The sequence below is a fragment of the Vanacampus margaritifer genome, chromosome 2 (assembly GCF_051991255.1).
Source record: "Vanacampus margaritifer isolate UIUO_Vmar chromosome 2, RoL_Vmar_1.0, whole genome shotgun sequence".
NCBI lineage: Eukaryota > Metazoa > Chordata > Actinopteri > Syngnathiformes > Syngnathidae > Vanacampus > Vanacampus margaritifer.
The window spans coordinates 24,298,116-24,315,226 of NC_135433.1; the positions used below are offsets into that span (position 1 = coordinate 24,298,116).

Sequence of the window (17,111 nt, forward strand, 5' to 3'; positions counted from 1 at the left end):
ACATTACACAAACTGTATTGACACTGTGTTGGTCACTCAATAGTGACCTCTGTTGTAGATCTAAAATCATTGCAGATAAACAAAATGAAAATAAGATGGTAAAACGTGCATGCTGTAAACCTTAATATTAGCTTATGAATTTATATTTATAAAATAAATTTAATAAATTTTATTTATTCACTTGCTAGTCTTTTACTTAAAATATGATCTCATCTTTGTATAATTTCAGTTGGTCCATTTGCTTGCTGAGTTAAGTTGTTTATTAGATGCTCATACGAATTGGCTTGTAAAATATAGCAAATTTGTATGTAATAAAATAAATAATAAAAGTTAAAATGTTTAACTTCTGTATGAGATTTTGTTAAAAGTTTTAAACCATATGTAATAACACACTAAAAACAGATTCTGTCATACATTTTTATTGAGAAACAAAAGTTTTTGAAGTGTGATTGCTCCAAGGCGATTTCTCCTCTTGGACACCAGTTCCCCTGCCTTAGAGAACACTCATTCACAGGGAACAGAGGAAGCTGGTGTGCGTAAATATTTAAGTGCCAGTTGATAAAGGTGTGGAGAACGAGCCATGAGTGGAAGCAAACAAAAATCCAACAGGCACAGGTACAGGTAAATTTACAGCAACAGCAAACAGTTTAATCTCCATCCAACAAACACGCAACATGTTGATACAGTTTGTCTACCTATAAATACAGTTGGGCGCAGCACATCTAAACGACACACTTCCTGTATCGGTCACGTGATTTTTTTATTAAAGCGATTCACGCGCCGATACGGGGTTTCACACTTGCGCACTCGGCACAGTGCTGGCGCACCAGTGTTGTTCGTCCCATCACTACCTGTGTGTGTCAGTGGGGCTGTGTGCTCCCCATTATGTGGTTTTGTGTTCTTTCGTTGTCTGTTTTTTAATTTGTTTTGTGTTTGTTTTCAGGTTCTACTCCTCCCAGTTTCCTTGGCTGTGGAGGAGGGTTTCTTTTCCCCCCAGAGCTTTTTGCTTTGTTTCGACTGATAGAATGGATGTGGCCTTTGCTGGGCCCGGGATGTCTGGACTTGTGAATGGAGAATTTTCTGGCAGGAAGGTTGGCGGTGATGTAGGTGTGGATGAAATTCGAGGTAGTATGAGTGTGGTACATAAGCGAAAAGGTGAGTTTTGATAAAGAACTAACAGTGTTTTTGGAGCTCGAAGGTGGTGCTGGTCTGTCTCCGTTGGCCCTGTTGAGGGCTACCAAGGAAGTCTGTGGTACAATTCTGGCCTGTCGAATGATTACGAAAGACAGGTTTGAAATGACTGTGGCATCCCAGGTGGCCAAGGAGAAATTGCTAGATGGGTTTAGGATCGGGGAAACCAGGGTTCACGAGAGGGATATTAGTGTTGATGAACTTGTTGTCTCTTTCATGGGCCTGCCAGCTTATATTGAGGATGAGGAAATTCTTCAGAAGCTCCTCGCTTGGGGTGTTGCGGCCGTGTCCGAGGTGAGGAGACGGATGTGGCCGGGGACAAACATAGCTGATGGGACGAGGTTTGTAAAGGTCCGCTTTACAGACCAGGTGCGTCCTCTACCGTATTCTGTCAGGTTTAACACTGCTGTGGGGGTGGGGGGGGTGAATATTTTAGGGTCATTCATGACAGGCAAGTGAAGGTGTGCAGGGGGTGTCTCCAGCCTGTTTATGTGTTGCGTGAATGCCCTGATTTTTGTTGCAGACGGTGTGGGGCCCAAGGCCATTATGCACGTGAGTGTACAGAGCCCAAGGCCGCTAAATGTAAGGACTGTCACCAGTATCCCTCTGTGTGTGGGTGCTGCGGCCACCTCGCCTCTGACCCAGAGGAACGGGGTAGGGATCCCCCACCTACGGTTGACATAGAGCACGGCCCTGGATCGAGGGAGGTCCTGTTAGATCAGGATGTGGAACCGGGTATACCTGGGGGGGCAGTGTCCTGCCCTACCTCTAATGTCGTGGTGGCGGGGGCTGGACCGGGGAAGGGGATGGGTGAGGATCTGGCTCCACACCTTACCCCTGAAGCGGGGGAGCTGGCACTGAAGTCAGGCCAGACTCCCAAGTCTCAGCGCTCGAGGGCGGGCAGCAGGGGTCGGGCGCCGCATAGTCTACTGTCTAGGAGTAGTGTCAGGTCCAGATCACTGACCGGGAGGGTTGGGTCGAAACATGTCGATGGGTTCTGTGAGTCCCAGCCTGGTAGTGATCGACGGTCAGGGCTGCAAGGTGAAGGTCCCGTTGCATGCGGCACTGCCCGTTCTGAGTCTGCCACTGTAGATGCCACAACTGTTCCTATGGGCGTCATTCCCCAAGGGAATGAGGTCGCTTCGACAAAGATGAATAGGAAGTGTAAACGGTAGTCTGCGTCAGGATGATGGTTCAACTCCTTTTTTCTCCTTCCTAATGACGCTCTCCCTAGTCTCCATTAATGCTCGGAGCTTGAGGAATGGGGTAAAGATGCACAGTGTGTTTCACAACACCACCTGGGACGTGCTGTGTATCCAGGAGACGTGGTGGGAGGCGGAGCATCTTCGCATGGTAGAGGATATGGCTATTGGTGATTTGACTGTGCTCTGTACACTCCCGTGGTGTGGCTGTCCTGGTCAAGCCGGGTGTTTTCGGCGTGTCTTCTTTAGTGCATGCGGACCCACATGGCCGCTTTATCGTGATTGATTTTCTGCGTGGCTCCACTAAATTCCGCCTTATAAATGTTTACGCGCCTAGTGAGGAGATGGAGAGGAAAACCTTCTTCGTTTCTGTTTTCCCTTATGTCACTGATTCCTCGATTTTGATTGGTGTTTTAATATAGCGTTGTCAAAAATCGATCTCGGTCCGAACAACACATTCAGGAATGACGTTAGTCGAGGTTATTTGATTGATGCTGCAGTGGCTGCTGATCTGTCCGAAGTCTGGAGAGGTCTCAACCCCCTAAAACGGGACTATTCCCGGCGTCAGGTGGTGCGGGGGGGTCCTCCTTTAGTCTCGGATAGATCTGTGTTTTGTTTCAAGTGCTTTATGGAAGTATATCGGTGGCAGCTCCTATGCATGTGTGGGCTGGAGCGATCACTCCCTTTTTTCCGTCAAACTTAACTTCCTGGGTGGTAAGAGAAATGGGGGGGGGGGTCTGGGTTTTTAATAATATGCTGCTTGCCGACCCCACTTTTGTAAATAAGATGGAGCACCTTTTTGATTGTCTTGATGGTGAAATGGAAACTTGTGATTCTTTGGTTGATTGGTGGGAGCAGGCAAAGGCTAAAATTAAAAAGCTGTGCCTACGTTATAGTAAGCAGAGGAGGTGGGAGGAGTCCATCAGGGAGCATACTGTCCGGAGCCACCTCCAGGGACTTGCCGCCACCTCTGGTATAGGCCCGGTAGACCCTGAGTATCTGGTGCTGCAGGAGGAGCTCAGGAATATACAGGTTAGTCGTGCTAGGGGGGCGGCACTGAGATCCAGGTCCCAGTATGCGGTGGAGGGGGAGCGCTCCACAGCTTTCTTTTTTGGTTTGGAGAAGTCCAGGCAGAGCAAGGTATATTTGGATGGCCTGTTGGATGAGTCAGGCAGGTGTCATAGTGAATTGGATGAGATTTTGGATATTGTAGGTAGGTTTTATGCAGATTTGTTTGATGGGGAAGGGATCAACGAGGTAAGCTGTAGTCAGGCATTAGGTGCGCTTGATGTGTCTCTGAGCTCTAGTGACGCTGACAGCTGTGATGTGCCTATTTCTTTGGCAGAGGTTTTTGCAGAAATTAGGGGTCTCAATGCCTGTAGGAGTCCAGGAGAGGATGGTTTGAGCGCAGAGTTTTATAGTGTTTTCGCTTACAGGTTAGCCCCGATTCTCCATACTCTGTTTAGCGATATTGAGAGAGAGAGGGTCGGGTTTCGGACTCCTTTTCTCTGATTATTGTGACTCTGATTTTTAAGAAGGGTGATAAGCGGTGCCTGGCCAATTACAGACCAATAAGTCTCCTTAACACCGATTATAAAATACTGGCGAAAGTATTAGCACATAGGTTGATAGGTGTGATTGGTAAAGTGGTTGCCAGTACACAGGCGTATTGTGTCCCGGGGCGGGACATTTCTGACACAATACTCTCCTTAAAGTGTTTGTTGAAGGAGATGCATGTCTCTGGTGGGATTCATGTTTCAGTTGATTTCAGTAAAGCAGACATGTCCAAAGTCCGGCCCCCGGGCCAATTGCGGCCCGTGGACAAATTTTTACCGGCCCGCGGCCTCTATCATGAAATCAATAATATGCGGCCCGCCAGCACTGTTGACCACAGTATAAAATACATGTGTACAAAAAGCTATTTTTCATATTTTTCATTTCACCAGAAGATGGCAGTAGCCCTGTGGCCGCACTCTGGCCGCCGTGACCCTTGACCTTGCGTGATCGTTTCAGCCCAGCCCATTTCTAACATGGCGTCTGTAAACAAAAAAAGGAAAGTTGACCGCGAGGGCCGCCGCTTCCAGGACAAGTGGAAATTTGAGTATTTTTTCACTGAAATACGAAACAACTGTGTCTGCCTAATTTGCCAAGAGACTGTGGCGGTTTTCAAGGAATTCAACATCAAGAGGCACTACCAGACGAAACATGCTAGCTACGACAAGCTAACTGGGAACAAACGCGGTGAAAAAGTGAAGCAACTGGAAGCTGTTTTAACGGCACAGCAAAGCTTTTTCACAAGAGTCCGTGAGTCAAATGAAAATGCCACAAAGGCAAGCTACGAAGTGGCAACGCTGATTGCAAAGCACTGCAAACCTTTCACTGAGGGTGAATTTATTAAAGACTGTGTAATGAAAATGGTTGAGAAAATTTGTCCCGCGAAGAAGCAAGAGTTTGCCAATATTTGCCTGGCTCGTAATACTGTGGTACGGAGAATTGAAGACGTTTCATTAGATATTAAGAGACAGTTAGAGGCAAAAGGAACTGAGTTTGACTTTTTCTCGTTAGCGTGCGATGAAAGCACGGATGCGTCCGACACCGCTCAGTTACTGATCTTTTTAAGAGGAGTGGACAATGACATGAACGTGAGTGAAGAGCTTCTGGACCTCCAGAGTCTGAAGGGCCAAACAAGAGGAACGGATTTATTTGTTTCTGTTTGTTCCACCGTAGATGACATGAAACTACAGTGGAATAAAGTCACCGGGATTATTACGGACGGCGCACCTGCCATGGCTGGCGAGCGGAGTGGATTATCAAGCCTTGTCTGTAACAAAGTCAGCGAAGAAGGAGGCAGCGCTATTAAACTCCACTGTATTATTCATCAAGAAGTTCTCTGTGCCAAATATATGAAATATGATAATGTTATGAAACCGGTGATAAAGACTATTAATTATATTCGCTCCAAAGCGCTGTGCCACCGCCAGTTTCAACAGTTTCTTCTCGACATCCAGGCTGAATACGGAGATGTTTTGTATCACACCGACGTAAGGTGGCTCAGTCGGGGGTCTGCGCTGCAGCGCTTCTTCTCTCTCAGGGAGGAAATTGGACAATTCTTGACTAAAAAGGGACAACCCATGCCACAATTAAATGATCCTGTTTGGCTGGCTGATTTGGGATTTTTAGTTGACATAACGCGACATCTGAATGCGCTGAACACAAGCCTTCAAGGGCAAAATGCAGTGGTAAGCCAACTGTATTCACACATGAAAGCCTTTCGGACCAAGCTGCTACTTTTCCAAAGACACCTGTCACAGGCGCAGCCCAATACCGTACATTTCCCGTCGCTGCAGGAAATTGTGACCAGTTTCCCACAGATCAATATCAGTGCGCAAATGACAAAGTATGCAGCAGACATCTCATCTCTGGTTGAGGAGTTTCAGCAGCGCTTTCGGGACTTTGCAGCTATTGAAAAGGAGATCACGCTTTTTTCCTCTCCTTTCTCCGTGGACCCTGATGACGCTCCAGACCACCTGCAACTGGAGCTCATTGAGCTGCAGTGTGACGCCGAGCATCGCAGTCGGCACCAACAGCTCCCTCTTGTCAACTTCTACCGCCAGCTGGATGAAGGCAGGTTCCAAGCAATTCGGACATTTGCTAAGAAAATGCTGAGCTTGTTTGGCTCCACATACATGTGCGAGAAGACATTCTCCGTTATGAACATTAACAAGAGCCGCATGAGGACGAGACTGAGTGACTCTCACCTGCGTGACGTCTTGCGCATCAAAACCACTGCTCTTGAGCCAGACATGGACTACATACTGTAGTCAAGATCCCAGTATCACCCTTCACATTAGTGCAGGCAAGACCTTTGTTAAGTCCTCTGAGTTGAATAAATTCTTAAATCTCAGTTAATTAATTTTTTTGTGATGGTCAAAATCACAGTTTGAATATGCAGTGATCATTGTTTTGTTTTCAGCACTTTTCCTACAGTGAGCATATAATAGTGAATAATATGTAATGTTTCACATGAACTTAGATATCCTTTATAGTTTTCTTAATTTTTTGTGGTTTGTGATTTCGGTAAAAACCTAAATGTAAAAAAAAATGTAAAAGTAAAAGTATGCCATTTGTAATTAAAAAAAATCCCAAAAAGTTAATTTGTATTTAATGTTAATGGTTCAAAGAATGTCAGGCTAAATAGTCGGCCCCCACACATTTTCACCTTACCAAATCTGGCCCTCTTTGCAAAAAGTTTGGACACCCCTGCAGTAAAGCATTTGATAGGGTCGAGCATTGCTTTCTTTACCGTGTTTTGGAGAAATTTGGCTTTAAAAATGGCTTTGTGAACTGGATTAAGCTTTTGTATTCCAGTGCGGTTAGCCGTGTAAAGTGCAATGGACTCCTGTCGGATAGCTTCCCCTTGCGGAGGTCGGTAAGGCAAGGGTGTCCTTTGAGTGCACTCCTCTATAGTATAGTGGCCGAGCCTTTGGCCGCTATGCTCAAGAGGGATGGGGCTGTGCACGGAATCGTGAGTCCATCTGGTAAGGAATATAAGATCTTTCAATATGCGGATGACACCAATTTGGTTTTACGCGACGTGGGGAGCCTCAATGTTGCTCTCCACACCCTAAATGTCTATTGCCTTGCCTCAGGAGCAAAGATAAATTTTGAAAAGACGTCTGTGTCCTACTGCGGAGGTATTGTGGCCCCACCGAATGTTTGGGGCATCAGGGATGCAGGGGATTCTTATAGGGTACTTGGCGTACCCTTGGGTAGGGATGTGGTGACCTGTCGTGATTGATTGTGGTCTGGCTTGTATAGCAGTGTGTGTACCCGAATGAATCTATGGAAAATGCGTGGTCTTAACTTGAAAGGTAGGGTGTTGGAGGTAAATGCACTGTGTTTGTCTAAACTTGTTCATGCTCTTGCTGTGTATGACTTACCGGGGGTGTTTGCAAATAAGTTTAGCATTGCTGTCAGTAAATTTATCTGGCGGCGAGAGAGGGCACCGGTGACACATAATGTTTTGGTTGGTCAGTATGATCGGGGAGGGCTTAAACTGATTGACTTGGTGGTTAGGAAGCATGCGCTGCATCTCAAAATGATTAAAAAGTTCCTTGACACCAGATTCGATGCGGCGTGGAAGGACTTTTTTACATCGCATGTTGAAAAGTTGGGTGAGTATGGTGTCTATAATTTGTGTATGCTTCCCCAGCGGACTGCCCTGGATCGGGTCCCGCCTTTTGAGAGGGAAGTGTTTGAGGCGTGGGCTAGACTGCGGCCGTTTGTAGTGGCGGCCCCTTGCTCCTTGTGGCAGCTAGGGCAAATGCCTTTACGTTTTAATCCTGACATGCTCTCTGATCCTCCTGGGAGGAGGGAGAGCATGTTCAGCGGGTCTTTTAAAAGGGCAGGTATGAAACGGGTTGGGCAGTTGTTAGATTCTGGAGGTGGGGTCGATGTGGAGTCTATCAGGGGTAAGTTTAGTGGGGCGGGTCTTAGGTTTAGGAGGACCGAGGTGGTGAGGAAGGTGAGTGATGTACGGGTTTGTATCTTGAGAAGGTGGGGCACATTCTATGAGAAGGTACCGCCGGTTCAGGATGCATACGAGGGAGGGATTGACGGTGAGTCACCCCTCAATTTCGTTTGGGTTAAGGAGGAGGGGTTGATGGGATTGGCAGAGACACCGACTCGTGCTCTATATCGTTTGCTGTTGACCCAAGTAGTTAGGCGTCCCACTGCCGAACATAGGTGGTCACAAGTATTCCCTGAGCAAGATACTGCATCCATTTGGGCTAATGTTTATAATTGGTATACCCCCCCAGGTTAGTAATTTGCCTTTAAATTGCGACATCGACTCGTTTTTACATGTTGTATGTTGCATAGTATTCAGCTCGACAGGTTTAGTCGAGACTGCCCAGTGTGCGGAGGAGTTCCAGAAGATTTGCTCCACCTCATGTTCCGGTGTCCGTGGTGCGGTGCTTCTGGACCCGGCTGCAGGACCTCCTCGTCGGGAGATTGGGTCTGAGACTCCCACCGCCGGCGGTTGGTGCGGAGGACATGGACGAGCCCTGGTTTCTGCTTTACGGGCCCATCTGTCGGGATGTCCAGAGAGCTGATTCGGCTGGTGGAATCAACTGGGAGGCTCTTCATCTCTGCCTGTCCTTTGGGAGATATGCTGTGTACCTGGTGCGCAACATACACCTCTATGACGCCAGGACTGCTGACCACTGGGCTGTCTTTACATTAGAGAGTAGAAGGAAAAAGTCACAATCAAGTTATTCCAATAAAAGTTCTTGTTTTTTCAGCGTGGAGCCGTTCTTTTGAGTGATAAAAGTGCCGCGAGTAGCGCGCTAATTAGCATTAGCGAGTCAGACTGGAGTGGATTATTACAATTCCTTGCATATCTATAGATTGAAGCAAAAATAATTGTCAATCAAATCATTTTGAATCAAAAATCGATCTTAATCGGAAATCCATTCTGAATCAAATCGCAAACCCAAACTCCAAATCTCTACCATACAATATTGCTGTTAATCAATATTTATCTAATGTAACACGACAAAAATATCAAAACTTTACTTTCATACTCATCGGTGAAGGTGTTTATTTACAGCCAAACCTTGCGTTAGGGTTAGCTAGTTGCTGCTGCTTTGGAAGTGGTGAATAGATCTTAGTAATCAGGGTTGAAACATGTCAGCCAGGCGTCAATGACGCCTGACCTAACCTCACAATAACCACTTTTTCTCAGAAAGTCTGTTTTGAAAATGATTTTTAATCACATCAGATAGTCGTCCTCCTCACTTTTACTACTACTGTAGTTACCACCAGTGACTAATCAATCTGAAGACAGAAAAATGCAGACATCACTCTCAACCTTTGGCGAGGCGCACCTTAAATGCCATTTATTATTATTCTTTTTTAAGAAAATCTATTGAAATGGGCGGCACGGTGGACGACTGATTAGCACATCTACCTCCCAGTGCAGCGGTTGTGAGATTTAATCCGGGTTCCAGCCTACCTGGGTGGAGTTTGCATGTTCTCATCGTGCCTCCATGGGTTTTCTCTCAGTACTCCGGTTTCCTCCCACATTCTGAAAAAAACATGCACGGTGGGTTAACTGAATACTCTGAATTGTCCCTAGGTGTGAATTACTTTTCGTCTCTGTGTGTCCCGCGATTGGCTGACAACCAGTTGGAGACAGCTGTGATAGGCTTCAGCACGCCCGCGCCCCTCGTGAGGATAAACGGTTCAGATAATGGATGGATTCATTAAAATGACAAAATAAAATAAAAATAAAAGCTATTGCTAGTAGCATTTATGCTAGTAGCATCTATGAGTCATGGGCAGGGTTGGGAAATCCAGGTCCAGAGAGAACAAACCCTGAAACAGTTTGACTTAAGCCACAGATGCTATGCTTCTACAAGCTCGTTTTACCTGCCAGTTAAGTAGAAGCAACTGAGGCTAAAGCCAATCTGTGGCAGGGTTTTTACTTTCTAGACCTGGATTCCTCAACCCTGGTCATGGGCCAGCACTCTGGAAAAGAATAAAAACAAATTTAACACACTATCAAATGCAGATATAAACTATTTTAAATAAATGTACAACTTACATCAAATTGTATTAATGTGGGTCAGTGATATTATTGAGGCTAGCAGACTTGTCTTTTGTCCCCAAGATCTTCCAAATAATTCTTTGCATGATGAAGACAATTTATAACAGTGTTTCTCAACCCTGGTCCTCGGGACCCACTATGCAGCCTGTTTTCCATGTGTTCCTATACGGCACGCAGCTGATTCCAATGACAGCTCATCAGCAAGCTCCGGAGAAGCCAGATAACGATCCTCACCTGCGTTGGAATCGGGAGAAATGAAAAAACAACTTACAGTGCATTTACTTTGCAAAGATAAGACAACTGATCTCATATCAATCAATCCTTCCGATTGATTGGAGTCAGCCGTCCCTGTGCAGTTCAAAATATGAATTGCATTCCAACAAGGTCAACTTGAGGATCAAAAATAAAGGCAGCATTAATCCATCCCATGCACTTCAAATATTATCAATGATGAAAAATTGAAAACCTTGACTTTTATCTGCAGTATGAAAATGTTTATGAATGTGCTCAGCATTCAACTGACAAGATGTTACAAATATTTTGGTTTCCTCAATTTGTTACCGGATAAGGGTGAAAACCAGAAACAACTTGTAGTAACTTGTACTTGTTGTGTAGTAAAGTGCGTGGAATGAAACTTGTCAGGTTGAGCGTCATTCATAAGCTTCAGCGTGATGATTGATGGATGAGCACTTAATGACAGCTTACACAACACTCAATGATGTACAGTTACAAAGGTGAAAAGTTAGCTTTGAGACGATGCCGTTGGCTAATGAAGACAAAAAAGTTGAGAGGATGAAGTAAATGCGCTACGTTAAACAAAAATGTGACCGCTGATGTTGTGGTTCATTTGATTGAATCCAGACAGTGAGTGTTCCATTTTCCAATTGGTCAAAGTGCAAATTTGAAAAGATGTCCGTTTCTGTACTTTGCTGGCGACCAGTCCAGGGTGCAGTCTACCTGTCAGCTGGAATAGACTCCAGCTGCCTGCGACCAGGACTAGAATTTCGCAATAGCAAATGGATGGATGGAATTTAATGATGAGCTCAATGCCAGATGACTGGCTAAGATAGACAAACAATGGGCAGGTCACCAATCAACATCTGTTTACTAGACAAATAATGGACCAGTGGATCTTGCTAAAGTTGGAAAAACCTGGTGTTCAAACTCGATAATCAGCGCTTAACATTTGTCTGTGAAGAGGCAAACGTGTGATGTGCGGAGATAAAACTGACAAGCTTAAGACCCAAAATCAAAGAAGACTTTGGTGTAAACCTTGCGGGACACCTCACAGCAGCACGAAGGCTCATAAATCAGAAGATGAATCTCCTGTCAGGGAGTCTGCAAATCAACCAGTCAAGATACGACAGTAAATCATCTCCGGGCAAAAGATCCTCGACAAAGACAAAGAAGTCAAGTGTCAAAAGTAGAATAGAACTAATGGGCACAAATAAATATAATTTTACAACAAGTATACAGCAAAAGTATTGTATTGTATAGTAAGTATGCAGTGTTTAGTCCAAAAAAAGACTTCTCTGAGCTTCTGTGTTATTTGTACCTGTGTAAATCTTGCCCCATTGTCTTCACAAAATGAAAAAAGCTCCCTTCTCCCAAGAGGCAGAAGAAAAAAAAAAGACAAAGACTTGTTTGAGAACCTTGCGGCATGCCACATGCATGAATCAGAAGACGAATGTTTTGTCAGCAAGCTTGCAAATCAACCCGTCAAGAAATTGCCGTACATCCTTTCCAGCCAGAGACAAACCAAAGAGAATCTGAATGAGAAATTAAGTTGCAGAGGAAGAAGGCAAGAATGACTTCAATAATAACTGCACTACGTAAATAAGATTAAAGACGATTTTATATTCAAGAAGCATAGAACAAATCAATTTTGTACATTATACGCAAAGGCAGGTTGTTTCAAGAATATTTCTACCAGTGTAAGTCACGTCCCATTATATTGACAAAGCTACTGCGTTCGATCAGACGACCTTTTTCTTCTCTGATCTGACGAGTTGCTCTTCTCTGACATGATCATCATCCAGTTTTCTCAGGAACTAACCCCCAAAAACAAACATACTCAACAGTCCAATCAGACATTGAACAGAATGAATAGAAGAACACAAACAGAAAATAAACTATTGTACAACAGAGGTGAAGCAGAAAGAAGAAAGTTGGAAAGAATCCAAAGAGCAGCTCAGCTTTTTTCATGCTGCCATAAAAAAAAGGTAAAAGGTGGCGTGTGTCCAGTTGGACCTGCTGGTTTTCATTCCTTAGCAGAGTGACAGTGGGTATCATAGGTGACTACACCCCGCCACACACACACACACACCCCCCGCCCCTCTCTGGCCATCGCCACACCCGCATACCAGATTGACAGACTGACATATACCCAATTGTCAAAGTGACTCTTTAAAAGGCGGCGGCGCGCGGAGTCTCGTCACTCTCCACTGAGCATCACAACAGCACCATGAACTCCTTCATCTCACGCTCCTCTGCCAGGTCAGTCCGGACCGGCTCCTCCATGGGCGGCAGCTCCGGCATGGGCGGCAGCAGCCGAATCATGTCCATGAGGGCCGGCAGCGTCTACGGCGGCGCCGGAGGTTCCGACGTGCGCATCTCATCGGCGGGCATGGGCGGCGGCTTCTCCTCCATCGCCGTGAGCGGGTCTGAACCACTGATGGGCAATGAGAAGTTCGCCATGCAGAACCTGAACGACCGGCTGGCGACCTACCTGGACAAGGTCCGCTCCCTGGAGAAGGCCAACGCCGAGCTGGAGTTGAAGATCCGGCAGTTCCTGGAGAGCCGAGTTGGTCCGGCCAGCCGGGACTACACCGCCTACTTCGCCACCATCGCTGACCTCAACGCCAAGGTGACGGCAAAATACTCCAAGTGCTTATTCTACTACCCACATTTTAAAAAGTACAGTCTCTGAAGTATGTAGAATCCAATGTTAACATCTTTGTTGTTGCAGATCCAGGACGCCACCAGGATGAATGGCGCGGTCCACCTGAGCATCGACAACGCCAGGCTGGCGGCAGAAGACTTCAAAACCAAGTGAGTCCACTTCCTAACCAGATCCGCCGCTGTCCTTGTCACCTGTCGTACAGCCGTCTCTCTGCCGCCATGGTTGCCTGTTGCCATCATTGTCATCTGGTCCGCTGCCGCAGGTTCGACAACGAGCTGGCCATGCGGCTATCGGTGGAAGCCGACATCGCAGGGCTGCGTCGTGTTCTGGATGAGCTCACGCTGACCAGATCTGACCTGGAGATGCAGATTGAGGGACTGAAGGAGGAGCTGGCCTTCCTCAAGAAAAACCACCAGGAGGTCACCTGCATGCCCACGTCTTCTTCTGCATTTTCTTCACCTGCCTTTACTTGTCTTCTCCTCTTGTACATCTTCCTCTTCTGCGTCTTCTCACTTTTGTTTTCTTCACCTGTTTCTACGTCATGCTTGTTTACTGATATCATTCTAATTAGCTAAGCGCTTTTTCACTCTAAGCGTGTGTGTGTGTATGTATAGGAGCTGTTGGCGTTGCGCGCTCAGATGAGCGGTCAGGTGCAAGTGGAGGTGGACGCGGCCCCTGGTCAGGACTTGTCAGCCATGATGGCCGAAATTCGAGAACAATACGAGGCCATCACGGCCAAGAACCACCGAGACCTGGAGGCTTGGTTCAACGCTAAGGTGCAGAGCGTTACTTCCAGTGTGTGTGTGTGTGTGTGCACCTACATCATGTTTTTGTGTGTGTATGTGTACAGATGGAGGGTCTCAACAAAGAAGTGCTGACGCAAACGGTTAGCTTGCAGACGTCCAGGTCAGAGATCACTGAAGTCAAACGCACACTGCAGGCGCTCCAGATAGAACTGCAGTCCATGTTGGGCATGGTAAACCGCTACACAACGACTACACAACACAAACATGGCAACGCTCACTCACACACACAGAACGTGTTGCTCTCCCTCAGCTCAGCAAACTAGTGGCACGGTTTCAGATGAGTGCTTGACTTTTTTGCTAACTCGGCTTGTTCCGCTTGCCAACAGTGCCAATGTTAGATTCAAGATCCCAGCGGTTTCTTTTGTAGCTAACAGTTCAAGATCAAAACGCGACCGACGGAATGATGAACAAAAAATACGATTACATAGGTTCAAAGCGCTTTGATCTATCCTGAAACTACTTCCCCTAAGTGTCTGCTAAGTGTCACTTGCTGCGGTGAAATTGGCTTCTTTCTTCTGAGCATTTGCGCTGTTCGTTTGTACAGAAAGCCTCGCTGGAGGGAACGCTGGCCGAGACGCAGAACCGTTACTCCATGATGCTATCGGGTTACCAGGCGCAGGTGAGCAACAATTAAGCAGCAGGCCAGAAGCAGAATCGCATGTAACGCATCCTCCCGTCCTGCAGGTGTCCTCGTTGGAAGATCAGTTGATTCAGCTGCGAGCCGATTTGGAACGCCAACGTCAGGAATACCAAATGCTGCTGGACATCAAGACACGTCTGGAGATGGAGATCGCAGAGTACCGCCGCCTGCTGGAGGGAGAGACCGTCAGCAGGTGAGTCACGTCGGCCGGCGGTGACGTCGCCCGTCAGCCGCGCTCACGTCTGTCCTCTGATTGGCCCGCAGTGTTTCTGCCACCTCGTCATCCACGTCCTCAACCAAGCGTGTGGTGACGGTGGTAGAGGAGGTGGTAGACGGCAGAATGGTCAGCTCGTCCTCCAAGAGCTCGTCCGCCTACATGTCTCGCTGATATCAACATGGCGATAAAGAAACTCAATAATAAAGAGCCTAAATGAAAATGTTGTTGTGTATGTCTCTACTTTGAAGTAGCAAAGCAATCCACATACTTCACAGTTGGAAGAAGGTTTTGATGGTAGCGTGCTGTGCCTGTTTTTGTTTATCATTAGCTTGTTTATTTGATGTTACTTAGTACAGCAACCCTAGTGAGGATAAGCAAAACTGAAAAAAGATGGATGCAATGATAGTCATCAGCACTTGAAGTCTCTGCAATTGTTCATATTTTCATACGACTACTTCTATGGCATTCTAGGAGGTCACAATCAGGGTTGGGAGGGTTACTTTTAAAATGTATTCCACTAGTTACAAGTTACCTGCTAAAAAATGTAGTTAGTAACGTAATCCAAGTACCATAATATTAACTCTTTCACTGCCACTGACGTTTAAAGACGTCAAGTAAAAACTTACGGTTCACTGCCAATGAAGTCAAAAGACGTCATCCAATGATTTTTTTTTTTTTTTTGAAACAGGTAGAGGAAACCCTTCCGCATGTCTGGTGAAAGTTTCCAGTCTGTCTGTTGTGCCTAATGACTATTTTTGGCCCCTAGAGGGCAGCGATGACTCTCTTTTGACAAGATCGGGTGGGCGTCAGTAGAGGCGGAGCTAGAGCGTCGAGCAGGAGATGAGAATGGAAGACAAAGGAAAAATGGCGGCCGGTCGCGAGGAGCTCACGCCCGAGACATTTTTTTCAAAGACCAAAAGCATCGCTGAAAAAGCACATTGTTGACGACGATGATCATCATTGATGATGAAGATGAGGGTGGTGACTCCGTGGTTGAGAAGCATTGACGCGGCAGTAGAAGACGTTAGATGGAGCTAGATGGAGGAGGGAACGGGCAATGGCGAGCGTTTGCAAGCAGCTCTACACTTACAAGACGAAAGGCATCGACCAACGCTAAAATAGTACATTGATGACGACGGTGATCATCCTCGATGATGATGAAGGTGAATCCGAGCTTGACGGCGAAATTGGAACCGCTGACGCGGCGGCTATGACGGTGTCGTAACGCGGAACGCAACCGAGCACGCACAGGCGGACGTTCGATCGGACGACGGAGAGTGCCCCGAGTCCAATGCATATTCATCGGAGGAAGTGTGTACAGTCTGCTACTTGCTTTTTATTCCCCGGAAAAAAAGGCCGTCAAGAAAGTGTAACGTTTGCACGCAAAACGGACCAATGTGAAAGTGAAAGTAAACTGTTGTGCGCGTCCTGGCGTCTCCTTGCACGCAGGAGAGCGTTACAAAAGGAAAAACTGTATTTGAAACATCCACATAATTGTAAGTAGTACCACAGTTGCACACATTTGTAAATAGTTTGCGAAATTGTTTTGTCAAATTGTTACACTGTTGAATGGAAATAAACGTATTTTGCAATCAAAAAACACTTTTTCATTATTGGTGAAAGCGTTTTACAGAAGTAAAGCACTATTTAGATGTTTGTGGCATCATTCATGGACAAAAAGAAGTGTACAATTCACTAGAGTGCATGAAATAACATCGTTTCACAAAAAGCTCTTTTTCTCCGTTTTTTGTTTCAAAGGTGAAAGTAACCATTTTCTATTGTTGATTACTGAAGAACGAAATAAGGTAGAAACAAACTATTAGTATTAGTAGTATGTGTGTTTCCATAGTCCAAACACAACATTTTCTGTGGACCTTGAAAGATCACTCAAAATGCTTAAATCGGCTGGCAGTGGGGACAACCCGTTTCTGAAAACGTCTGGCAGTGAAAGAGTTAAAGTAATGTAATAACTTGATTACTTTTGGATTACTCCAATACCGAGTATGCTCATGAAGACAAAATAAAAATAAGTATCACCACAATATATATTCTATACAATGTGCCCCTGCTATTTGTGGGGGTCATAGGGACCCGGGCAGCCTACAAATAGCAAAAATCCTTGTGTAATTAAAAAGCATGTAGGCTATTGATTGTTTGATTGATTGATTGATTGATGTCCATGTGCTGTTTTCGAACTGTCATGAAAGCATAGACAGACAGATAGATAGATAGATACAAATGTGTGACATCAACTGCAAAATGAACTTTTATCCTAGTCACAAGTTTAGCCGTGTATATGTTGTGTATGATGTTTGAATTGTGAATTGGTGGGAGAAAGATTTGTTTGGAAGGTGTAACTCACATTATGGTTGTAGGCTAGCGGGCTAGCTAGCAAGAAGCTATAGCGCGTAGCATGCCGCTGGACTCTCAGCTCAAACTTTCGCTCAAAAGTAAGTTCCAGTGAATACCGGTCGCTATTTCCTCCTCTCGTCCGTGAAGCTTTTTCAAACTGCCCGCGTGTGGAGGACACGACTAGTCACTTCG

The 17,111-nt window shown here is 45.9% G+C and overlaps 1 protein-coding gene and 1 long non-coding RNA gene across 3 annotated transcripts; one reads left to right on the forward strand and one right to left on the reverse strand.

The window, feature by feature from the left end:
• Positions 1–403: 403 nt before the first annotated feature.
• On the reverse strand, positions 404–15,554 carry LOC144043616 (uncharacterized). The gene is made up of 2 exons (XR_013291130.1): positions 9,409–15,554; positions 404–8,626 (listed from the first exon to the last, which is right to left on the reverse strand). It is a non-coding gene; the product is annotated as an uncharacterized LOC144043616 (long non-coding RNA).
• On the forward strand, positions 12,410–15,672 carry LOC144043588 (keratin, type I cytoskeletal 50 kDa-like). 2 transcript variants are annotated; one of them, XM_077557387.1, is made up of 8 exons: positions 12,410–12,868; positions 12,971–13,053; positions 13,167–13,323; positions 13,519–13,680; positions 13,755–13,880; positions 14,255–14,329; positions 14,395–14,543; positions 15,256–15,672. In XM_077557387.1, the coding sequence occupies exons 1-8, from the start codon at positions 12,467–12,469 to the stop codon at positions 15,257–15,259; spliced, it is 1,158 nt and encodes a 385-aa protein (XP_077413513.1). In that variant the 5' UTR covers positions 12,410–12,466; the 3' UTR covers positions 15,260–15,672. The 2 variants fall into 2 exon arrangements, with proteins under 2 accessions (XP_077413513.1, XP_077413512.1); XM_077557386.1 differs by lacking the exon at positions 15,256–15,672 and adding an exon at positions 14,615–14,787 and having other exon boundaries at positions 12,411–12,868.
• Positions 15,673–17,111: the final 1,439 nt, after the last annotated feature.